The sequence below is a fragment of the Onychostoma macrolepis genome, chromosome 25 (assembly GCF_012432095.1).
Source record: "Onychostoma macrolepis isolate SWU-2019 chromosome 25, ASM1243209v1, whole genome shotgun sequence".
Classification (NCBI taxonomy): Eukaryota; Metazoa; Chordata; class Actinopteri; order Cypriniformes; family Cyprinidae; genus Onychostoma; species Onychostoma macrolepis.
Genome location: NC_081179.1, coordinates 23,977,392 through 24,002,532, shown reverse-complemented (window position 1 = coordinate 24,002,532; position 25,141 = coordinate 23,977,392). Strand labels below are relative to the sequence as shown.

At 39.8% G+C, this 25,141-nt stretch overlaps 3 protein-coding genes across 3 annotated transcripts; 1 reads left to right on the top strand and 2 right to left on the bottom strand.

Annotated features, from left to right (window-relative positions):
* Positions 1-10,244: 10,244 nt before the first annotated feature.
* Positions 10,245-13,631, bottom strand: rpl27a (ribosomal protein L27a). The gene is made up of 5 exons (XM_058767408.1): positions 13,482-13,631; positions 13,115-13,178; positions 12,899-12,974; positions 10,904-11,078; positions 10,245-10,408 (listed from the first exon to the last, which is right to left on the bottom strand). Exons 1-5 carry the CDS (start codon positions 13,614-13,616, stop codon positions 10,280-10,282), a joined length of 579 nt encoding a protein of 192 aa, XP_058623391.1. The 5' UTR covers positions 13,617-13,631; the 3' UTR covers positions 10,245-10,279.
* Positions 13,632-13,963: 332 nt separating this feature from the next.
* On the top strand, positions 13,964-17,797 carry ric3b (RIC3 acetylcholine receptor chaperone b). The gene is made up of 6 exons (XM_058767407.1): positions 13,964-14,416; positions 14,843-15,054; positions 16,296-16,377; positions 16,483-16,576; positions 16,642-16,763; positions 16,845-17,797. Exons 1-6 carry the CDS (start codon positions 14,299-14,301, stop codon positions 17,108-17,110), a joined length of 894 nt encoding a protein of 297 aa, XP_058623390.1. The 5' UTR covers positions 13,964-14,298; the 3' UTR covers positions 17,111-17,797.
* Positions 17,798-19,306: 1,509 nt separating this feature from the next.
* On the bottom strand, positions 19,307-24,794 carry psma1 (proteasome 20S subunit alpha 1). Its single transcript, XM_058767406.1, has 11 exons — positions 24,738-24,794; positions 24,179-24,340; positions 23,008-23,052; positions 22,832-22,933; positions 22,615-22,718; positions 21,116-21,204; positions 20,947-21,017; positions 20,727-20,856; positions 19,783-19,862; positions 19,605-19,709; positions 19,307-19,533 (listed from the first exon to the last, which is right to left on the bottom strand). Exons 1-11 carry the CDS (start codon positions 24,777-24,779, stop codon positions 19,474-19,476), a joined length of 990 nt encoding a protein of 329 aa, XP_058623389.1. The 5' UTR covers positions 24,780-24,794; the 3' UTR covers positions 19,307-19,473.
* Positions 24,795-25,141: the final 347 nt, after the last annotated feature.

Genomic DNA, 25,141 nt, shown 5'->3' with positions numbered 1-25,141 from the left:
GTTGACGTTTCTGTTAATGTTCTGTTCCACAGATATGTATTTCTGTTTCCTTTCTGTATATGAATTGAATGTTTAATGACATTTGCAAGCATTTTAATTTGTTAACCAATTATCTGTTAATCATATGTATGTTCAATAAGTTCATTAGTAAACATTTACAAGCACACGATCTCTTATATTTGTAACTTTTTTAATATTATCTAATGATCTGAAGCATTTGTATAATGGTTGTTAATGACTTATTAATGAAAATTATAAAGTGCTGTTAACATAATTTGTAGATTTGTAAAAAGTACGTGATCATATATGAACGGAATGTTTAATAACATATTAATGAAAGTTATTATAAAGTGTTAACATCTAAAAAAATATAGCTTATCCGTGCGTAAGGATAAAATGAAAAGGTGTGTTGAGATGAAGAAATTTCATTCATTTATAGACACCAAACCAAATCCAAGGTTCATGGGTAGGAATAAACTGAGCGAAGCCCACAACAATTTTAGCAAGTTTATTTATTCCTAGTTAATGTAATATGCACACTGTAAAAAATGATTGTGATTTTAACAGTAAAAAACTGTAAAATACCACAGTAATAACCTGTTAAATGATTAAGAGTAAGTTTCCTTACTATATACAGTGAATAACTGTAATAGATCTAACCTTTGTTTTCGAGAAAGTAGCCTCAGAGTCGACACTCATAGACTGTGTCTGAAACCACTCCCTACACCCTCATTCACTAGTCCTACATTACTTCACTATATAGTCCACTAGACAGAGTGATTGAGAACATATGAGTGAATTCAGACACTGATGAACACCTGCTGTTAACAAACACAATCACTGAAGGAAAGAACAAGAAACAAAACTACAACTGACATACAGCCACAGCCTTAAATGAAATCAACTGAAATAAAACAGCAGAGGATGATTAAACAACTCCACAAACAGCAGCTCCACTTATTACTAACCAGTTTGACCTCATTTCTGTTATATACAGAGGTGGGTAGAGTACCCAAAAACTGTACTCAAGTAAAAGTAAAAGTACTTTAAGAAATATTTACTCAAGTAAAAGTAAAAGTAATAGTCTGAATAGTTACTTGAGTAAGAGTAAAAAGTATCGGATAAAAAACTACTCAAGTAGTTAGTTACTAGTTACTTTGGATCATATACTGCATATAGTATACTTTTATTTAGATATATAGATATTTAGATAAAATGTGTATATATATATATATATATATATATATACACACACACACTACCGTTTAAAATACTTTTAATGCTTTTGTTTTTTGTTTTTCAGTGATGCAAATCAGAATTTTTATCAGCCTGATTTATTATCAATGCTGCTCTTTTAGCTTTCTATTCATAAAAGAATCCTGAACAAAATGTCACAGGTTCCAAAAATATTAAGCAGCAAAACTGTTCTCTTTTGAAAAACAGCATATGCTGGTAAGGTATGTTTTGAAGCATGGGATGCTGGTTTGAGCTGATTTAAGCTGGTCCTTTGCTGGTTTATGTTGGTCATGTGCTGGTCCGACCAGCTTAAGACCAGCAAAGGAGTTTTTTCAACAACTGGTAATAAATCAATATATTTGAATAATTTCTGAAGGATCATATGACTCTGAAAACTGGAGTAACAGCTGATAAAAATTCTGATTTGCATCACTGAATTAAATTAAATAATTTTAAAGTATATTAATTATGTATAATAAATGTATATATGTATATAACCTCTGACACGGAGAAGAGTGAAAACTCCTCACATGACCGCTACAGAACATCTGAACATAACGAAACAAATGCACTTCTTCCGTCTGTTCTGCAAAATGTAAACAAATGTAGCCTTTATTTCTGCAAGCGTAAATATTGTGAAAATATCAATATTAATTGTGTCTAGGCAAAGGCATTCCTCCTGGAACTAACGCGGGTTTGGCGGGTGTTGATTTCATACTCTGTGACAGCTTATTTAATGAATAAATTATATGTTGTATTTAATGTGTAAGGTACATGTACAACAAACTGTAATGTCATAGTGGTATCGTGTACTGTAATCGAATCTATACCTGTGGAACCGACAGCACACGCGGTGTTCATCTGCAGATCCAAAGCCACGTCTTCAACGCTCTTCTACAACTCTGAGTGAGAGCCGCTTCAGACGACTCAGCGCGTGCGGCAGGGAACTGAACGAATCATTCAAACTGATTCGCGAACCGATTCACTGGTTTGCCAACTGGTTTGATCAAGCCTTCGAACAGAATTGACTCAAAAGAATGAATCATTCGCGAACGGGCATCGCTCATTGCCCAGAAGAAAAGTAGATGGCGCGTTTGGAATAAATTGAAGGATTTTTAACTTGTATTGCATTAAGATAAAATAACGAGAGGAGCGTCGCCCACAGTAACGAAGTAAAAGTACCGTTTTTCACTAAAAATGTACTTGATTAAGAGTAAGTTTCCTTACTATATACAGTGAATAACTGTAATAGATCTAACCTTTGTTTTCGAGAAAGTAGCCTCAGAGTCGACACTCATAGACTGTGTCTGAAACCACTCCCTACACCCTCATTCACTAGTCCTACATTACTTCACTATATAGTCCACTAGACAGAGTGATTGAGAACATATGAGTGAATTCAGACACTGATGAACACCTGCTGTTAACAAACACAATCACTGAAGGAAAGAACAAGAAACAAAACTACAACTGACATACAGCCACAGCCTTAAATGAAATCAACTGAAATAAAACAGCAGAGGATGATTAAACAACTCCACAAACAGCAGCTCCACTTATTACTAACCAGTTTGACTTCATTTCTGTCATATATCTACGAATTAACAGAGGTTTATATTTTATTTCAAATGTTTTGTTTGACCTCTCACCATCTTGGTGATCGGTGTTTGCTTTAGTTATGCTCTTGACCCTTGACTCTTTAAGGCTGTTATAACTGTGTTTGTGATGCACATTTGTTATGACAAGAAAAGCCAAGCTAAATTGTAGTTAAGTAGTTTTGGTTAACTGTCGATGGTCATCATTCTCCAATGACCTGAATCACTGATCTCAGTTGTAATTAATTTCACATTGCTTATGGTAGTAATATTGCTCTACAAGTTAAGCTGACAGACCATTATGAAAGAGCTTAAAAACCTTTTATGCACAAAACCTTCAGAGTTACAGCACCATTTAGACACACAGACATCAAGAACAGCACATGAACCTCAACAATGGTGACTATTAATAGCAAAAAAAACAATTCATGCCGCAAAGCATGCTGGGTGCCAGTAAAACCTCCCAGCATGCACTGCAGCATGAATAAATTATGCAGCTGAATGTTCTTAATATTTTCTTTATTTTGGTGTTGTTTTTGTTACTTTTCAGTAGACTGTTTTGTGATGTTCAGAGTTGAACCATTTTTTATTTTTATATCATTTATGATTGTCACCAATTTTGAGATTTATACGCTGATTGTTGATGTCTGTGTGTGTTTAATTTCTGCCGTAGTTTAATATGTTTATTTGTGCATATTCTGGTTTAACAGAACTATACCGTAAATTTAAGAAAACTGTAAAAAAACAGTAGATTACTGGCAGCCACAACTGCCGGTATTTCACCGTAAAATCAAGACCAAAAAACAGCAAATTACTGTCAAACCTAACAGTCACCTTTCTGTTGTGTTTTGTGGGTCACCATTGTGCTGGAGAGTAGAGCCTGTGCTTCAGTCAAGGACGGACAGAGGGACAGAGTGTTATGCTGCATGTTGCTTTATTTAAAGGCAGTAACTGTGTAGTTATTGATTGCTAGTTTTAATCGCGCATGTATGTGTGCTGCTGTTATTTACAAGAGATTTGAGTTGAATTGATGATTTTGCATAAATCAGTAAGATTTTCTTCATGGACTTAAACAAAATTGCTCTCAATACTCTTATGCTCACATTATATAAACATTAGTTTATAAACAAATGGCAGTTGGATAATTTATGCGTAGTCGGTTTCTGCAAATAAAATGAGTTAACTGAAAGGTTTGTGAATTAACATTGTATCAGTTAATGAGATACGGTTTTTCACTGTAAATTTAAACAGTTCTGTAAATCCTAAAATGTTGCTACCATATTTTTCACGGTAAAATTCTGGCAACCAAAGCTACCGGTATTTTTCCGTAAATTTAACATTTTTTTTTTTTACAGTGCAGCCCTCACATTCTTACTGTCCTCAACTAAAGTTTGGATGCGTGTCTCTAGTTCTAAAACCTTCTCTGTCAGCCTAACTATTCCCCTGCATTTATCACATGTGAATCCCTCGCTGCTGACAGAGACAGATAAACTATACATGTGGCAAACAGTGCAAACAACAATAGCAGGAGAAGAAGCCATTACTCACCGTGATTGATGAAGGAATTCACTTACCACTGTTGTTTGATGAACTCGTGAAAAACGGAGCGAGAAAAAAGAAAACAATAATAGGTGTGAATAGAAACGCGAATGGAACCACGAGTGACAAGCTAACCGGCTAACGAATGCTAACGCGCTGCACTCGCGAACGATCAAATTAGTTAGATTAGTTTGATAGATAATACCAGAAATATGGTGGGAATTAAGTTATATATTATCACTCCAGAATCACCCCAAGATTTTTGACTTGGTTTTTAGTTGTTTGACCCCTAGAGTCCAGGTATGCATTCACCTGGAGAACTTCATCTTTGTTTCCAAATACAATGACTTCAGTTTTCTCCTTGTTTAACTGAAGAAAGTTCTGCACATCCAACAGTTTATTTCATCAATGCATTGGCAGAGGGAGTCAATGGGGCTGTAGTCATTTGGAGATAAGGCTAGGTAAATCTGGGTATCATCAGCATAGCTGTGATAGGCAATTTGGTTGTTTCTCATTATTTGACTTAGTGGGAGCATATACAGGCTAAACAAGAGCGGTGCAAGGATTGAGCCTTGTGGGACTCCGCATTAAGCATATCACTCAGTTGTTATGGGTATAAATAACAACGTCTCCGCCATATATGACGGATAGCAGACAGAGCACAGTACTTTGCTAACTGTTTAGCCCTCTTTTTGGGCATCCCAAGTTGTTGAAGCCCTCTTACAACCAGCCTGTGTCTGTGTCCTAAGCTGCCAAATATGAAAACAAATAATCGGCCCCGATAACCTATCTCTGAAATAATATTTAGGAGTGGTTAGTATTTGATGACTTTGGTCATAAAAGCTTCCTCCATACTAGAGTCAAAGGTGCATGCGACCTCCAAAACAAACACGGTTCTACACTCCTCATTAATCACAACAACATCTGGTGTATTCACAGACAGATGAGAAAACATTTCAGAATTATTACTGAGATACTGAAACATAGATAGTTTTACACTAGAATGTTTGTATATGCTTACTAAAGGTGTTAAATGATTTGATATGTCTTTCATTATAAGGTCCACTATTCTGTCATGGTGGGCTATGTACACACACACACACACACATACCTACTTAACTACAAAATGAGGACACATGACTGAACACCCTACCTTTGGGTACACCTCTTTCTCAAGGGTCTAGAGACAAAAGAAAGGTATTGCTGCGATACAGGAGAAGCTCTCTTTACACTTGTCAGTTGATATTCTCTATAAAAGCCTTCTTTAAAGACCTGAAATTTTACCTACACTTTAGGGACAAGTATTTTTTATGTCACATTTGGGGACAAACACAAACTCTGATCAAACCATAATTTAAGGACTTTGGTGATACACAAACTCTGGTTAAGTTATACTTTTAGGACTTTGTGGTCATGCTGCAAATGAGTCATCCTAACAAGAAACAGAAGTAGAATTACAACTCAAAGTGTCAATTTTGAAAACAAGCTAGTGCAGAGATACAGGCATAATACACCAAAGAGTTTTTTTTTTTTTTTTCAAGATCATTGAAAATACAGCCTATGTTTTTTCAGACTAGTATCAGGTGTCTGCATGACAAGAGGACACTTCACTGACTACTACCTGCATCCTTCTAGTTAATTTAGTATCTTGTGGAGGTTTTATCTCAGCAGAGTTGCCTTTGTTGTCCAGGGTCACATATTTGATGAAATAATTAATTCTAAATGATGTCTTCAGAGACCAAACTCTGAGATCAAGGAATCAGACCACTACGTGATGACTGAATCATCAAAACAGCTTTCCTTCTTGCAAATTTTGTTATAACACACGTGCTTCAGAAACACACAGTTACAGCAGCCAGAGTAAAACTTCAAGGGTCAGGAATCCAACTAAAGCAAGCACTTACCTCCGTAACGGTGACTTCAAACTTTATTATTTTCAATAAAACAGCGCTTGGGCTTCCTGGAGGCTAAGTGAGGGCTGCCGGCGCAGAGCCAGTGCTAAGGGGCCAACGTTTTGCCAATGAGCAAATTCTCAGGCTTGTCACTAAGAGGACAACTTCTTGTCTTAGGACAACTTTGATGATAGCTTTTGATCCACTTCAAATGTTGACTACTGTATACTTATCCTTACAAGTACACTTTTAGATGTATAATTTGTGTCCCCTTCAAAAATGTTGTTTATTGTCCCCAGCCCTGCTCCAAGACCTCAGATCGCATGAGATAAGAGAGACATCAGAAATGTGCAGTTGTGCATTCTCCAGGACCAGCACTGGGAAACACTGTAATGCATCTTCTGATCTTTTCCAAACCCATCCTGGAGCCCCAATCCAGGTCTTGCAGTCTCTAATGATGAGCTGAGCTGAGTCAGATGAGGGAGAAGTATTAAATGTGCAGTGCTGGGGCTTCAGGACGGGTTCGAATCCTCTGCTCTAAGGTGCTGTGAAAGTCGCTGGGACGGTTGCATTGTTTGCAGCACTGACCAACCTTTTCTTAAAAATCGCAAATCTGTTTTTGTGTTATTAGTTCAGTTAGACTGTGTTTGTCTATAATTGTGACTTTGAGGAAGATCAGACTACATTTTGATGAGTAATCAATGCAGAAATCAAGGTGATTCCAAAGGGTTCACAAATGTTTCTTACAGCTGTAGAAAATCAAGCATGAAATCTGAGCAAATGGGGAAATAATGTATCAGTGTTAAATTAACCACAAAATAAATTAGACATTTACAGACATTTAGTTGTTTGTGGAAAGAAATTAGAAATCCAATTCACACATTTAAAATGTAATTACATCTCGTTTGTGAAGTTTGTTAATGTGCTGGTCTGGTCCACGCTCTTCAACGCTTCCATGGTTCTCAGATCTCAGGTTTTTCTGCATCATTTCACAACACTTGACCCATGATGTGCAGCTCTTTACAGAACAAAGTGATTTCCGCTACTGCGTACTTGCTAATGTGGACCACTGAAAACTTTCCAAGCATGAAATCTAATTTACATCAGGAAGGACGTCACATTGAGCATAATTAATCTACACAGAACAGATCCAAACCCCAACGTGAAAGAGAGCTTATATCTTCTGAGCCAAATTACTCATATAGATGATTTGGTCACATTTTACTTATTAGATCAAATCTTGAAAATTTCCGGTTGAAAAAAAAAAAAAAAACCTTTATCCTGTGTTCCTTTTCATCTGGATTAAACCTTCAGTATGTGTTGTTGCTGAAATTTGATTCCAGTAATGTTATATATATATACACACACACACACACACACACATTAACTGAACTGAGCTGGATGATGAAATCACAGAATTCAATGAACTGCCTTCAACTGAAAATTGAGTGTTTACTATCGTCCTTCTGCATTATTGACACTGTTTTCCTATTGAATACTGTAAAGCTGCTCTGACACATCTGTATTGTTAAAAGCGCTGTATAAATAAAGGTGACTTGACTTACATATATACTGTATATATATATATATATATATATAAACACACACACACATACATATATACAGGTGCATCTCAAATTAGAATGTCGTGAAAAAGTTCATTTGTTCTTGAAAGTTATTTCAAAAAGTGAAACTTTCATATATTTTAGATTCATTACATGTAAAGTAAAACATTTCAAAAGTGTTTTTGTTTTAATTTTGATGATTAAAGCTTACAGCTCATGAAAGTCAAAAATCAGTATTTCAAAATATTAGAATATTTACATTTGAGTTTGAATAAATGACCATCCCTACAGTATAAATTCTGGGCATCTCTTGTTCTTTGAAACCACAATAATGGGGAAGACTGCTGACTTGGCAATGATCCAGAAGACGAACATTGACACCCTCCACAAAGAGGGTAAGTCACAGAAGGTCATTACTGAAAGGTGTGGCTGTTTACAGAGTGCTGTATCAAAGCATATTAAATGCAAAGTTGACTGGAAGGAAGAATTTGGGTAGGAAAAGGTGCACAAGCAACAGGGATGACCGCAAGCTTGAGAATACAGTCAAGCAAAGCTGATTCAAACACTTGGGAGAGCTTCACAAGGAGAGAACTGAAGCTGGAGTCAGTGCATCAAGAGTCACCACGCTCAGGCGTCTTCAGGAAAAGGGCTACCAAGCCACTTCTGAACCAGAGACAACGTCAGAAGCATCTTACCTGGACTGTGGAGAAAAGAACTGGACTGTTGCTCAGTGGTCCAAAGTCCTCTTTTCAGATGAAAGTAAATTTTACATTTCATTTGGAAATCAAGGTCCCAGAGTCTGAAGGAAGAGTGGAGGCACAGAATCCATGTTGCTTGAAGTCCAGTGTGAAGTTTCCACAGTCAGGGATGATTTGGGCTGCCATGTCATCTGCTGGTGTTGGTCCACTGTGTTTTCTGAAGTCCACAGTCAACGCAGCCATCTACCAGGAGATTTTAGAGCACTTCATGCTTCCTTCTGTTGACAAGCTTTATGGAGATGCTGATTTCATTTTCCAGCAGGACTTGGCACCTGCCCACACTGCCAAAGGTACCAAAAGCTGGTTCAATGACCATAGTGTTACTGTGCTTGATTGGCCAGCAAACTCGCCTGACCTGAACCAGAGAGAATCTATGGGGTATTGTCAAGAGGAAGATGAGAGACACCAGACCCAACAATGCAGATGAGCTGAAGGCCACTATCAGAGCAACCTGGGCTCTCATAACACCTGAGCAGTGCCACAGACTGATCGACTCCATGCCACGCCGCATTGCTGCAGTAATTCAGGCAAAAGGAGCCCCAACTAAGTATTGAGTACATATACAGTAAATGAACATACTTTCCTGATGGCCAACAATTCACTAAAAATGTTTTTTTTTTATTGGTCTTATGAAGTATTGTAATTTGTTGAGAGTGAATTGGTGGGTTTTTGTTAAATGTCAGCCAAAATCATCACAATTAAAAGAACCAAAGACTTAAATAAATTCAATGCACACAGACTGAAGTAGTTTAATACACGAGTTTCACAACTTGAGTTGAATTACTGAAATAACTGAACTTTACCACGACACTCTAATTTATTGAGATGCACCTGTATATATATATATATATATATATTTACTGCCTATTTGTCAGCTACCCATGTTTTTTTTTTGTAAAATACCTTTTTTGAAAAAGAAATGCATATATTTATATAGTGTGAAGTCTGATCTTTGAGAAAATATAAAGGGTCCCTGACTTCGTCAATTCTTTCATTGTTTTTTTTAAACATTTTTACTGAACTGTACCATAAGTTCATCCTATGGTGTGACAGCAAACATCAAGAAAAAATAACCAACCACAACACACACACGTGTATGTTATATATAATATATAACATATACACAAGTGGATCAAAAAAAGTTAAAGTTATCCTAAAACCAAAATGTGTTTTTGTCTTTGGTCCACTTCTAATGTTGACCAAAGTTGTCCTAAGCTTTTAGTGTATATACTTGTATCATGTAGTCTATCTACAAATTCAGATGTTTGTATTGCTTTGCGCATTTTTCCTGTCAAAATAATGTGAAGTAACAGGATTAAAGTTCCTGAACTAAACCCAGGATTCAATTAGATTTCCTGCTAACATGCTTTCCATCGTAAAACAACACCAGCAGCTACAGTAACCAGGGGTTCACCCGCAGCAATGATGACGCTTTTCCCCTGATTTCATCCGCCAAGAACACGAGACCATCCAGAAGCTGGTGTTCAGTTTAACGATACATAAAACGATCGCGGTGGACATCCAAGTACAGCCGCTGATAAGATTCAAGGCTGTAAACACCTGAAGAGGACCTCGAAGCCAGAACACAGCTGGTCACCTGCCAGGTTTCCATCAGCACAAAATCACTCGCTGTGACTCGAGAAACACAAACAAGGAGCATTCGTTTTCCACATATTTTATTTAGCAAAAGGAGTTTAAGCGGTCAGCACACACGCTCCTCCCACACCCTTGATCTTCTCCTCGGCCCGTCTGCTGAAGAACTTGGCCTTCACGATGACCGGCTGCTTGGGCAGTTTGCCTTTTCCCAGCACTTTGAAGTAGCCCTGAAAAACAGCACAATATCAGCATAATCATCTGGAACCAGAGACACTTCACACAGATCACTCAAACACACAGCATATGCTTAAGAAAATAAACATCTGGAAAAGCATGCTTTTTTGGATTGGGATATGAAACTCTGTATGAGGACCTTTTCAAATTTAAAGGAATAGTTCACCTTAAAAATGGTCATCATTTACTGAACGAGTTTCTTTCTTAGTTGTCGTCAAAAGATCATCTTTTGTGTTCAACATTTCATTTTGAAGGTGAACTACTCCTTGAAAGACTAATAGAGAGGAAACCTCAGACACTAAACACTTGATTTATCCGCCTCACAAGAAGGCAAACACTTCAATTGTCCTCGAGCCATTTCTCTCACATTCTACTACATCTGTGAGGACCTCTGACCCTTGTGAGTGCAGACCAACCCACTCAGACAGACACAAGTGATTAACACAAGGTGCGCTTTCCAGTCCTGGTTCTGGTTCTAGATCACTCACAGCGCGCACGACGTCGATGATGGGCGCCGGGCCGTCGGGCTTCTTGCCGTAGTTGACCCTCGTCTGCTCGCTGACCAGCGTCCACAGCTTGTCCAGGTTAATGGTGGGGCAGAAGAGAGTGTTCCTCTTCAAGTGGTAATGTCTCATGCCCACCTTACCAAAATAACCGGGATGACTGCGGGAAACACAACAATCAGCACTCCAGAAACCTCACAATTACCTCGACTTCAGAATTATTTAAAGCATTTTCCTCATTTCTGAACATTTGTGACCCTGGAGCACAAAACCAGTCTTAAGTCGCTGGGGTATATTTGTAGCAATAGCCAAAAATACATTGTATGGGTCAAAATTATACATTTTTCTTTTATATTAAGTAAAGATCGTGTTCCATGAAGATATTCTGTAAATTTCCTACCATAAATATATCAAAACTTCATTTTTGATCAGTAATATGCATTGCTAAGAGCTTCATTTGGACAACTTTAAAGGTGATTTTCTCAATATTTAGATTTTTTTGCACCCTCAGATTCCAGATTTTCACATTGATGTATGGTTTGTTAGGATCGGACAATATTGGTCTGAGATACAACTACGGAAAGATTATTTATTCAGCTTTCAGATGATGTATAAATCTCAATTTCGAAAAATTGACACTCAAGACTGGTTTTGTGGTGCAGGGTCACATATATAAGACAAGTTTGTACAAGTTGCTGTAGTTCATGCATGTTTCCTGCAGAGAACAAGTGATTTGTTTAACATTTACAGCTTCATATGTGCTGCACTTGGAATTGATTTTTTTTGCAGCTAGAGGGTTAATAAATGTCAACTTAAATATTACATGACTCAAGTTTTTAAGTTAAAAATTGTAAATACTGAGAATCAGTTGAACGTTCTAAAGAAAATGAATAAATAAATCCATTAAAATGTTAGATGTGTATATAACATTTTAATTTATATATTTATTTTCTAGATTTTAATTTTGCTCAGCCCTAGAAGCAACATGTCTATGGTATCAATAAAAAGGTCAAGTGAGCTGCATTAACACACACAGTTTAAACATCTCTTACTGTACTCTGATCACACGGCAAAACATCTGAAGAGTTTTGAACCAAGATACATTTACTTCAGAAGCAAAGCAGCATAAGATACGTCTTGTTTTCTGTGGAACCGGTCAAAATGAGCGAGTTTGGTTGAAACATCTGCTGACGGCATAGAAAAGATTGGACTTTACACGTATTGAGACCTTAATGTCTTTTAAAGGCCGAATTAACCCATTTAACCCCACAACAGTGACCATAAAGAAAGATTACATTTATAAAGCTCTATAAACCTCACTGATGTTTTAGTGCATTTTCTGCAAATATGGAAAAACAACAAGGGTCTCAATTAAATGTGCATCAAAGCACCAAAACAAAAGACTAATAAAGTATGATAAAAACATCTTTAGCATTAATTGTGAATTCATATATTAATGCTAGTTTTGTTGAGTGTGGTCACAGAATGAGTAAACGTCTTGATGACAGCAATAGTGACCAGCTGGAGAACTTTGCATTTTTATCTTAGTATATCTATTCAGAGTTGTATAAGGTTATTTTTATATGTATATAGTAACCACGGAGTGTGATGAAAGTTTTAAATGGGTTAATAACTGGGCTGAGACATACAAGAATTGATGACTGCAGAAATATTAATTTCAGTATTCACATTATCCCACACTATTGTGACCAACCATAAAACAAACTTTCCCATAATTTCAAAAAATGATTGATTGATTATTTCAAGGGGTTACTAATGACACATTTTGATGTTTTCATGTCTGAGAAATCTTTGTGATTAAATGGGTTGAGCCTTGAAGACGCGTTTCCTGATATTTCCAGGTTTCCTAAAGAAACACGGATTTCAGACACAGTCGAGCACTGAAACACACACTGCACATCTCAGATCTGACACGAGCAGCTTTTGAAGCTGAAGGACACACACACACACTTTACTCACTATTTATCGAAGTTGATTCTGTGATGGTGCATCCCTCCAGCATTACCTCGACCCCCAGGATGCTTCCTGTGCTTGCCTAGATGAGAGCTTACAGTCAGAGAGCACACACACACACACACAGCATTCACACACACAGCATTCACACACACAGCATTCACACACACAGCATTCACACACACAGCATTCACACACACAGCAGCCTCGCGCGGTACTGACCGATGCGCCCGTGCCCGTGGCTCACGTGCCCGCGCAGCTTCCTGGTCTTGGACTTCTTGGTCGGCTGTGGAGAAAACACATCAAAGTCATTGTAGTTTACACGATTAATGTAGTTTACACGCTGCGGTGCTTCACCAGACTCCTGAGGAGCACCGCCGCGCGCCGAAGCTAGCACCGCTACAGTTCAACAATACCGCGAAAATATCTCCGTGTGCCGCAACACATCCGCACAATACAGAGCGATGATCGCACTTAAACCTACAGCGCACCACATCGACGCGCTATAACGCTGTTCTGACGCTATTTCACAAAGGATTGAGAAGGATCATGTTTAATCACACTCAGAGAGCTCTTCGTGAGCACCTACCATGGCGGCAGAGAACGCAAAGAGGAAGCTGACCCGTGATCTCGCGAGATAATGCGTGTCGATCGCGTGGAGCGGGATCTCAGCGAGAGAGCGCCGCCTGCAGGCTGGAGTCCAAACTGCTGCTGCGACACGCATGCGCACAAATCAGCATCATAGACTGAAAGACCGAGAGGAACACCGTCGCCACATGAAGGGCCTTTATTTCATTTACAGCAAGAACAAAGTACGCGTGTTTGACAAACTTTATACATCATATAAACAATTATACTCTAAAGGGGCTGTATACTAATACAAACTGTGTTACACATTATTGTTATCGTTTTCCTGTGACGCTGAAATAAGACTCAACGGAGATAGTTGTACAACAAATGTGTAAACGTTTTAAACCTGGTAATTAAATCGATTAAAAATTTAACATAAAAATAAAAATGACATAAAAATTGAAATTGTACCAGTAGTCTAAATAAATGTATAGAAATAAAAAAAAATCAGCACTCACACAATCGCAAGCGTCTGTGATTAGTGTGTCTTCATCAGCGCTGAGGAAAGTCTCAGTGGTCACGTGACCAGCGCAGTTTCAGCCGCCGGCTGCACGGCAGGCTACTTTACAAATCAATAATGACGCCGCTGACACACAGTTTTCCGTTTGAACTGAAAACACTGTGAAAAGCTCCGATAAGAGAATTATTCTCTCTGATCCTGTAATATATTCGGTTTCCATGGCAGCCGCGGGAGGAGGAGGCTGCGGGGTCAGGTGCGCGTCACAGATGCAGATGCGGTCAGTCCGGAGTCGCTCCGGCGTCAGATATCAGTAAACATGTCCGTGTCCACCTTTCAGAAGCTCACGATCGTGTCGTGCGTGCTGCTGTGCGTCGCGCTCCTGCTGCCGAAGATGCTGCTGTCGCGAGGAAAGAGAGACGCGGCGCACGCAGAAGGTCTGGTATCCGCGCGCATCGTTTATTTCCTTTCATTAGTGCACGATCGCTTTCTTTCGAGGTTCATTGAAAATATACGTGTTTTCTGCATTTGATTCTTGAAAGGCATTGCATTGTCCTCTAAACCAGAGTTTAGCACAAACGCACCTGTGGCCAAAATGAAAATAAATAGGCTAGATTTTGTAAATAAATACAAATACATTTTGTAAAGCATAACCGCAGAATAGAGTAACTGAAACGCTGCATGTACACGTATTGAAACACAACTTGACATGAAATGTATTTGAAATGGTTTTTAAATATATACAAAAACCTTAAATAAACAGTGGTGCTCTGTAAATGTGTGGAAGTGTTATCTGATGAGATGAAAGGGTGATTATGACCAGGATCCAAACACTGATGGTGGTGTGTGAATGTGTCTCGAAGGGCCCGCGGGTCATTTTCCTCCCACTGCGCACAGACCCCCTGCATCTGTATCTGAGGAGCAGCAGCGGTCCTCCAGAGCTCACAACCCTGAGGCCATCGCCCGGGCCAAAGGAGCCGGAGCCGGCCCCGGAGGAAAGTCCAACCTCGCCGGCCAGATCATCCCCATCTACGGCTTCGCCATCTTACTGTACATCCTCTACATTCTGTTCAAGGTGAGACCGCATCTCACACGCTTCAGCCGGAGGCTCAGGTCACGCGTGTTTGGCAAGTCACTGTTATTTATAATATGGTCATATTTCCTGGTTCTAGTAAGGACTCTAGCTGCTGCATTTTGGACTAACTGTAGTTTGTTGATCAAGCGTGCAGAACAACCACCCAATAAAGCATTACAATAGTCTAACCTTGAGGTCATAAACGCATGAATTAACATTTCTGCATTTGACGTTGAGAGCATTGGTCGCAATTTAGATATGCTTTTGAGATGAAAAAATGCAGTTTTACAGATGCTAGAAACATGGCTTTCAAATGACAGATTGCTATCGAACAGCACACCTAGGTTCCTGACTGGTGAAGAAGAATTGATAGAGCAGCCGTCAAGTGTTAGATAATGTTCTAGGTTACATGTGGGGTTTTAGGTCCGATAATTAACACCTCTGTTTTTCAGAATTTAGCAGTAAAAATTACTCGTCATCCAGTTTTTATATCGACTATGCATTCCGTTAGTTTCTCAATTTGGTGTGTTTCACCGGGCGCGAAGAAATATAGAGCTGAGTATCATCAGCATAACAGTGAAAGCTAACACCATGTCTCCTGATAATATCTCCCAAGGGTAACATGTAAAGCGTGAAAAGTAACGGCCCTAGTACTGAGCCTTGAGGTACTCCATACTGCACTTGTGATCGATATGATACCTCTTCATTCACTGCTACGAACTGATGGCGGTCAGATAAGTACGATTTGAACCATGCTAAGGCACTTCCACTAATGCCAACAAAGTTTTGTAGTCTATTCAAAAGAATGTTGTGGTCGATTGTGTCGAACGCAGCGCTAAGATCCAGTAGAACTAATAAAGAGATACAACCACAATCAGATGATAGAAGCAGGTCATTTGTAACTCTAATGAGAGCAGTCTCAGTACTATGATACGCTCTAAATCCTGACTGGAATTCCTCACAGATATCATTTTTCTCTCTTTAGGATGCGAGTGTGCTCATTATACCACGGTGTCGGACTCTTATCCTTAATCTTCCTTAAGCGTAAAGGAGCAACCGCATCTAAAGCGCTAGAGAGGAGAGAGTCCACCGTTTCAGTTACAACATCAAGCTGTTCTGAGCTGTTGGATATACTGAGGAACTGAGATAAATCAGGAAGATTATTTATAAAGCAGTCTTTTGTGGTAGAAGTGATGGTTCTATCATACTCGTAACAAGAAGTTTGTTTGTTTCTGTTAAAGATCACGTCCAAAGGCAAAACGACCAAACCTCCAGAGAGCCGATTCACTGCAGTCAGATCCGAAAACATGAAGAGGAAAATAAGTATGAACACAAACACACAACCTGGACACTGTGTCGCTTTAAACAGCTTTCCACTGACGAGCAGCTGTCTCTGTGTGTCTGAGTAACGATCCGTCTCTCTCTCAGCTGATTTTGAGCTGGCTCAGCTGCAGGACAGACTGAACGAGACGAAGGACGTGATCGAGAGGATCATTTCTGCAGCCAGCGCCGGCTCTGACAGGTGTGATCTCTCGCTCTGTGTGTGTGTGTGTTCACGTGACATGAGTGTGTGACGTGTGTGTTCAGTGTGGCAGGACCGGTGGCCGTGGATGAGGAGCAGAAGCTGCTGCATCAGCTGCAGGAGATCACTCGCGTCATGCAGGAGGGGCGCTTCGTGGACGCCATCCCAGCAAACACCCACCACTGCGGTGAGACGCGCATGCTGTGCTCACAATCACTGACGCATCCTAGAGGCCTGTAATCACGATCGCAGCGTTTTATTTCCGCAGATCTTGCTGAGAAAGAGCCGAATGAGCATTTCTGTTGTGTTCATTCTCCTCCCGTGAGCACAAACGCTCAGATGAGAGAGAGCCATGATCCTGAGACGAACCGTCCTGACCAGGAGTCCACCAGCGACCAGAGGACAGATGCCAACACAGAGATGGAGGACTCCACCAGCCAGTCACAGCCAGGGACAGACACTCAAACAGGAAGTGACATCACACCCAGCCCAGTGTCAGAACACAGCACCATCAGGCGGAGAAACAAACAATGAACCATCTAAATAATAAGATTGGTTTGCTGCACGGACACCTTCACGTTATATTGAGCGCTCGCTGTCTCTCTCTGGATGTGTTTGTGAGACACATCACACGCGAGCTCAGTGGATGCCCTTCACAGCGCTCTGTTGAACAGGAACCTCAGCCTGTGTTCATGTCAACAATATGCAGAGTTCAGGGCGTTTCTACTGAACACCTCTGATCGTCCTGTAAACGGCAGAACTTGCACTTGAATGAGAACTATTAAAAGTTTTGTTCAAATTTCTTGGACCTCAAATATAGAGTATATAATATTAGAGGTCCAAGAAATGTGTACAAAAATGAACATTTTTCTCATTCAAATGCAAGTTCTGCAAATTCAAATTTTTTGGATCTTAAATATTATATACTCTATATTTACATAAAATTCATCATCTAAAGAAAACAACTTGCAATGTACAACAAACTAATTTAACAGGTCTGCAGTAAAGGTTTTTATTATTTTTCATAGTTAGTTTTCACATTATTACTGAAAGCTCTGTAATTCCATTTAGTTTTGCGTCTGTGCTTCTCATTTCATCGCTTGTGTAGTAAACATTGTGATTGATGCTTTTATTTTTTATGATTTATTTATATTCTCTTTTCATGCTTGCATGTTTATCATTGACTGCTGTATTTTGTGTTAATAAAACACCACAAACACACACCTGGTGTTTATTTCTGTGGTTCTCCATGCAGTGAACTGCATCTTCATTAGTTTCTGAGATGAAGAGTTCATCAGTGAGATATGAACACATGAAGATCTCGGGTCTGATCTGAGCTCTTTCAGAAGGAACACATACATACACCTGAGTTTAAGAGTGGCTTGAGCTTTTCAAAACACTCATTTCCATAAAGACCTCAGGGTTTCTCCTGGTTTACAGAGGCTCTGTTCTGCAGTGAGACTGGTGACCGTCTGAAGAGTAGATCTGTTGTTATCAGACTGAGCTCTGGCATGATTGACGTGGACATCGATCCACTGCAGCACAATACAGTTCCTCATCAGTACAATCAACTTTCCGTCATTCATTTGTTACTAATCTCTACACTTGCTACTGACGTATGAATGCAAGATCTGATGGGGTCTTCAGATCTGTGGAGGGCATTATACTCTGGTAACTTCATGTCTTGCCTGTCATAGAGTCGCTCAGAGCCGAAGACCAGTGCTGGGAGTGAGGAGAGTTTCAAGTTACGCAATAAGATTACCCTTTTCAAGAAACCAGTACAGTAACACATTACTCTTGAGTTGCTTTTTCAAATAAGTAACGCCAGCTGCTTAATTCTCCATGTGTTGACTGACAGCATGTTGAGCGAAAGTGAGTGTGAACATGATCTTACTGTAGTTCAACATGCATTTACTCACCTCACTGCATACAAACAGATTCAGAAACAACAGAGAATATGACACAAACCAGCAATGATTAAATATGTTAAATATCACAGGTATCATTCGTGTATAAATCCCGCTCTATTAACCAATGTCTTTCAACTATACTAGTTAACATTTGACGTGGATCAAAACCTTTCATCAAAGTTGTCCTAAAACCAAAATACGTTCTCGTCTTGAACTTTTTTGATCCGCTTCAAATGTTGACTACTGTAGTAAGCAACATAACATTTGTATTTTTTTTTACTGAAGAATGTTAACTTTCTTCTCCTGCGTCCGATCCTTCACTCAATCCAGATCAGCTTCACTGAACAGACGGGAACCATCCTTTCCTTCAGCCTTTCCCTGTCAAACATAAGTGCTTTTACATTTACCAATTGTTGTTTTGTTTTTCTTTATTAATAACAAACAGTAAATAAGCCCAGCCCAGATAAGAAAAATTAACATTACTTTCCATAAAAAGTGACTTTTTAGGGAGTAACGCAATAGTGTAATGCATTACTTTTAAAGTATCTTTCGCCAACACTGCCAATGACAACAAGGGTCCAGCAATTTAGTCTTATTACTGAAATGACTGACAAACCCAGCAATCACTTATTTTTGAACAATTTATTTCTAATTTCTAATTTGCACTATAGGCAAAGAAGGGCTTACGTGATGAACGTGAAGCGTTTTCTGGCGAAGCAGCAGAGAATGGAGTTTAGTAATGTAGTCTGATCGAGAGCGCACTGAACAGGTAATTATTCAATAATCTCACCTCCACAGGAAGAGCACAAAAACACTCAGAAAGAAACAAAAACAGCTTTATTACTCAAACTCACAGATAGAAAATGAAGGTTTCACTGCGTGACGTGTAATGTGTGAGGAGTTTAAATGTTAGAGGTCTTGTTTTATTTGGGTGAGCCGGAGAAGCTGCGATCACCTCGAAGCGACAGACAGAGCTGGAGAAGTGTGTTAGTGCTCCATGGGCTCATCGGGAACAGCTGGAGCCGCTTCATCGGCCGGCGGGGCCACCTGCGGACGACAAACACCATCAATACATCACAGCCGCTGAGAGATCTGCACTCAGCGGGAATAACCCTCACCCGTCTCTGCGGCCTCTCCTCCAGACCCTCCAGGAACGTCGCCACCTCGTCGTCGTCGTAGATGGTGAGCTCCATGTCCTTCCCCACGATCCCCACGGACACGTTCTAGAGGAAAGCAGCAGTCAGTAGTGTCACGGTGTAACGAGCGCGAGAACAGCGACTGGATGAAGCGTCAAACCTTTGTGGTCAGGTCCTGTTCAGCGGGAAGAGTCTCTCGCAGCGCACGCAGGCCGTGCTGCACCAGATCATTCAGATTAGCTGCCGAGCAGAACCAGAACAAGAACCGTGATCAGCCGAGCAGTCAGGCTTCTCCAGCAAACACACACTTCACTGTACTGAACTAGTGCTGAACAGAACCTGTGCTGACTTCAAATCTTTAAAGACAACTGCAGATAATATAATGCCACTTTATATCACTGTAATTATAGATGTAACTACATGCAGGTATTTTATAATATATCCACACAATAATATCTACACTATATCAAATGATTCATTTAAAGGTTAGTACACAGTAGATGATGACGCTTCATATAAAGCGGGTTCTACTGTCACCACTGTGTTTCTTAACACACTGTACACTTTAAAGTTCATGTCATAATAACTTCGTAATCTTTTGTCGTGCTTTAAGAAGTATTTAAGTACTTGTTTTGATGTGCTGAGTAACATCCTAAAGAACATGTACTTTATTATTAATATGTACTATATTATTAAGCTTAACTGTAATGTGTTATTCTACTTAAAGTTAATATATTTTAAATGTACTAAACTGCAATTTTATCAGCACAAATGTGTAATTACAAATATGTTTAAAGACATGACATTTAATCACGATACTGATCAGTACGTTTAGCAGTACACTTCATATTTCAAAGAAAATTAAATTACATAAGTCCTATTCAGTGGGTCAGAAAGCACTCTGAAGTTCAGCTAACTGCACTTAATAGAAGTGTGAGCTATGGTATATTTTCATGTATTTGTAATTATTGCATTAGCGAATAGGTCTTAAACTGCCTGCAGGATAATAAAAAGAGAGAAAAACGCAGTTTAGAGGAGTTCTATATGGAGTTTGACGTGTCCTCCGCTCTTTTATATGATGTGAGGTGTGTCCTGATAGCCTACAGTCCAGGAAGGCCTCCATGTTTCTCTCCAGGTACGTGCGGGCCGACTGCGAGCGAGCGCCGATCGACATGGCTTTACAGTCGAAGTAATTGGCCGAGGGGCACGTCTGGAAGATGTGCGGCCCCATGTCCTACAGTTCACAAAAACAGCAAGAATCCATGACTGAACACGTCACTGAAGGCACACACACACACACACACGATCAGAGCTCAGGACTCACATCATATCCTGCGATCAGCAGCCCGACTCCATACGGCCGTCTGCCGTAGCGCTGCGTGGGAATCTGAGTCTCTGAGGAAACACGTGATAAAGAAACATACATCCTTCACCCAGCACGAGACAGAAACAGTGGCTTTCGCAGCTCTGCAGAGCGACAGGCTAAAGGATACTGCTTCCGATGAGCGAGACCAGTCGAGACACAGGGAGAGGTCTATCGAACACAAACCTGGAGTCCAGACACTCCTGACGCATGAAGTTACTTTCAGAAAGAGACAGAGATACCCATGAGCACAAGAACATTCAAGATAATCAATCATCAGTAGGGCCACATGACTTCTGCGATGCAGAAAACACGGACGGAATCGTGGAACCCAGTCATGAAAGCAGAATTTACTGTATCACGCGGAACGTCGTGGATCTTGGGAAATTTTGGATGGATAAATCAATAGTAGGTCAGTATATCTAAATGAAAACGCGATATGGATAGTGTATGTCAGGGTTCCTCAGATCTTTCCCTGGAGGGCCAATGCGCTGCGGAGTTCAGCTCCAACCCTGATCAGTCTCACCTGACCGTGATCTTCTAGTGATTCTGGAGACGCTGGTTAGCATGCTCAGGTGTGTTTGATTAGGGTCACAGCTAAACTCTGCAGGAAAGGGCATCTAGTGGGCCAGATTTGAGGATCCCTGGTGTATGTGAATATTAATTCATTTATTATAGTATTATTTATTTACTTATTAATTTCTTGGGCAAGTTCATTAAAGTCAAATCTAGCGCAAATACTGAACTTGTGAGTCATATAGTAAGTACAGCATCTGTGCATATCTAGCTTGCTTGAACATACCCGACACTACCGGCACGGCGGGCGCTGGTTTCCTTTGCGTTGAGCAATAACGAAGAGTGGAAAAAGACTCACCACCAGACGCGAGCCGCACGACAGAACTTTTTTTTTTGGCTCGTAGAAGTCATGAATGGTCGGTAACATAAAAATTTAGTAGCCAAATTGGCTAGTGAGTGAAAATGTAAATTCACACACTGACCATATCATATACAATCAGAAACTTAAAGGTCTTCACAGCAACCCGTCAAAATAAAAGTTCAGTTTAACTTGAAGAAACTGTGACAGAAATATTACTTAATGAAATGATAGTACTACTACTACTAATAAAATTGTTCTTAAAACACTAGTTTTAAAGGAGTATTTAGCAGAAATATTATTTGCCAGAATTTATTTAGCTGAAAAATGTAAATACACATGATTATTTTTTTTTTAATTAGTTCATTGGAGACGCTTTTGATTATTAATATTTAATGAAACCATTAAAATGGAATCCAGAAAAAATAATAGAAAATGGAATTTGGTAAAAAATAAAACTAAGTTCCATGATTTCAATTAATTACACATGCTTTGATTAATAAAACTATATTTAACCATTAAAACAGAGTCTAGAAAATTTTATACGAAAAAACAAAAAAGGAATTTGGAAAAATAAAATAAAACAGAATTTGGGAAAAAAATAAAATGGATTTCATAGGGCCCTAAATCAGTAGCACAATGCACTGGATGCATGTATTTGAGGCCTCACAGCCTCGTCTGGTTCAGGACGTGAACACGCCGCTGCTCTGACTGAGCTCTGCAGCGCTGATCGTTACAGACGGCCTGCGCTTTACCAGAGGAGTCTGGCGTCGGCCGTCAGTCCTGCGATGGAGATGCCCACGTGACTGTCGACATGCAGGATCTTCTTCTGATGGGCGGCCAGCTCAGACTGAGCTCTCTGCAAACAAACAGGGTTTGTTAATCAGAGCGATGCTACGCTGTACTGCTCACTGCTTTATTGCTACAGCTCTCCTCAAGCGGACACGTGACTGAGGTGTGGTGTAGGAGTACCTTGAGGGCCACGAGAACGGCGTGAGAGCGTGATTTGAGTCCGACGGTGGCCGAGCCCTGCTTCACTGCCTCCATCGCATACTCGATCTGATGAATGCGGCCCTGAACACAAACCCACAGATAAACAACACTTCACCAGCAGGTGCCAGACGTCTGAGGAACCAGCGGCTCATTACCTGAGGACTCCACACCGTCACATCGTTGTCATACTGGTTCCGAAACTGCACAGAAATCAACACAACGATTGAGATGGTGTTAACAGCATCTGGAAGATCTACACTCAGACTAACTCTCACTCATTCACTCACAGGAGAAACGCTTCATCCCGAGAGAAACACAGTCTACATCAGATCATAAACGTGTTAAAAAAAACTGTAGTTGGAGATTGTGTGTTATTGAAATAAAAGGCACCTTCATGACTACGACTAACTCATCTACACTTGTAAAAAGTGCACTTTCTGTCAGATAATTAAAAGTTTACTATAAAGTACATTTTAAATTATTGTTTTAATAATCTTATTTTTTAAAGATTGTTTTGAAGTGTTGACTGACATACTAAAAATTTAACTACAGTGTTTTATTAAACATTACTTTTTTTAATGTACTACACTGCAATTTCATTTAAAACAGATGACTTACACGCTTCAACAGAAATTACATTAACGTATATTTTAGTTTTTACTATAAATGCTTGTCGGTACATTCAACAGTCACAACTTTTTAAAGTAAGTTAAGGTGTACTTTTTTGCACAAGGGCATATTTCACCCTAAAAACAGAAGAGTAAAACAATAAGGTTAAATAAAGAAAAGCCTATTTTGGGCACAGTTTGCGTTACTGTGAAGCGCTGACTCAGTCAGTCCGCTCCAGACACAATGAAATGAGCATGAAGATTAAAATCAGCACAACAAACACTGATATAAGTCATATTATAAGCACTTTTGTAGCATCTGAAGGCTCGCGTGAGTTTAATGAAGTCTTCGGGATAAATGTGGTGAAGCTAACGTTAACGAAACCGAAAGCTGCGGCCTCGTTCAAGAGACGCACAGAATCTATTTTATAGACGAACCTAAAAACAAACTACCTATATTTTCTAGACAAACTCGCGTGAATCTGCTAAGGCCAGCATATAAAGCTCAGAGACGGTGTTTATTGTTTATTGTGCGGGTTTCTGCATCATCCGGCGCTCATTCCGCTTACTCACGCTCATCATTCCCTCACACACACTCACAACACCACACAAACCACCACACAGCACTGCACACACCCTCATTCCACAACACTCGAACACATACTGTCCACCAGAAGAGCAGAAGTAACTTAAAGCGTAATATATGATCATTTCTCACCATCTTTGCTATAAACCAGGCGACCGTCCGCTGAGCGCGCAATGATTCAGCTCGATTAGTTTCCCTCGGTTCAGGAAGGCGGAAGTAATCAAGCACAGAGCGCGCGCTCCGACTGCTCTTCCGGGCTGCAGCGCCACCCACTGTACAAACAACCTCATCAACCTTCCCAAACACACACACACACACACACACAGGGCAGAAATAGCCTATTACTTCTAAATCATGATGTTTTTGACGTAAAAATCTGGATAAGATTATAAGTGGACCTCAGAGAACAGTACTAAATAATAAAAAAGGCAATTCACGACCCCTTTAAAGGCAGCTGATGTGGGCGCCATAAAACCATTGCTGCGTCCCAATTCGCCTACTTATACTATGCCCTAAAAGTGCTCTTTTTGTGAAGAAAAAGTACACCAGGCAAGCTCTGGGACAGACTACTTCGTCATAGCTGCGGGACGCTCTGTTGCTTAGTTACGTGCATCCTGTAACTGTTTAAACTGCTGTCAATCATCTTATCACAGTTAACATCATACACATTTCGTTTAATTTGATTTCCTACCGTATAGGAGAGAAATAAAGAAGCACATCGCGGGTCTTTCATGTCGAGAACTCTGCTCTTGTGTTTGCATAATGATGCACTTCAAAGTTAATGACCAAACGTGTCATTATAAAAGTTCATAGTGTTGCTGCAGATGAAATATAACGTGGATAACATGAAATAAATATTTTTTCATCAGGTTAGACATTGATTATTTATCACTCAAATCCCTTTCTCTACCTGTCCGTTTGGTCGCGCATATCCGCCATGTTTGTAGTTTTTTAACACTTTTTATGCGTGTTTGTAGTTCTGATCGATTCCTCGTCCACCGCGCAGTGTGTTGTGGGCAATATTAGCCGTTAGAGCGCGCATCGATCTGCACTTCGAATTCTAGCCGGAAGTAGTAGACCATCCGGGAATCTTTG

Bases quoted from the DNA above. Each gene is read 5' to 3' on its own strand.
- rpl27a (XM_058767408.1), bottom strand. From the start codon at position 13,616: ATGCGTGTCGCAGCAGCAGTTTGGACTCCAGCCTGCAGGCGGCGCTCT. The intron at 13,179-13,481 runs GTAGGTGCTCAC...TTTTCTCCACAG, and splicing joins TTGCGTTCTCTGCCGCCATG to CCGACCAAGAAGTCCAAGAC. The intron at 11,079-12,898 runs GTGAGTAAAGTG...TGTTTCCCGCAG, and splicing joins AGAATCAACTTCGATAAATA to TCATCCCGGTTATTTTGGTA.
- psma1 (XM_058767406.1), bottom strand. From the start codon at position 24,779: ATGAAAGACCCGCGATGTGCTTCTTTATTTCTCTCCTATACG. The intron at 22,934-23,007 runs GTAATGAGCCGC...GTTTGTGTTCAG, and splicing joins TGACGGTGTGGAGTCCTCAG to GGCCGCATTCATCAGATCGA. The intron at 19,863-20,726 runs GTAGGCTATCAG...TCTGCTCGGCAG, and splicing joins CATGGAGGCCTTCCTGGACT to CTAATCTGAATGATCTGGTG.
- ric3b (XM_058767407.1), top strand. From the start codon at position 14,299: ATGTCCGTGTCCACCTTTCAGAAGCTCACGATCGTGTCGTGCGTGCTG. The intron at 14,417-14,842 runs GTCTGGTATCCG...TGTGTCTCGAAG, and splicing joins AGACGCGGCGCACGCAGAAG to GGCCCGCGGGTCATTTTCCT. The intron at 15,055-16,295 runs GTGAGACCGCAT...TTTCTGTTAAAG, and splicing joins TCCTCTACATTCTGTTCAAG to ATCACGTCCAAAGGCAAAAC.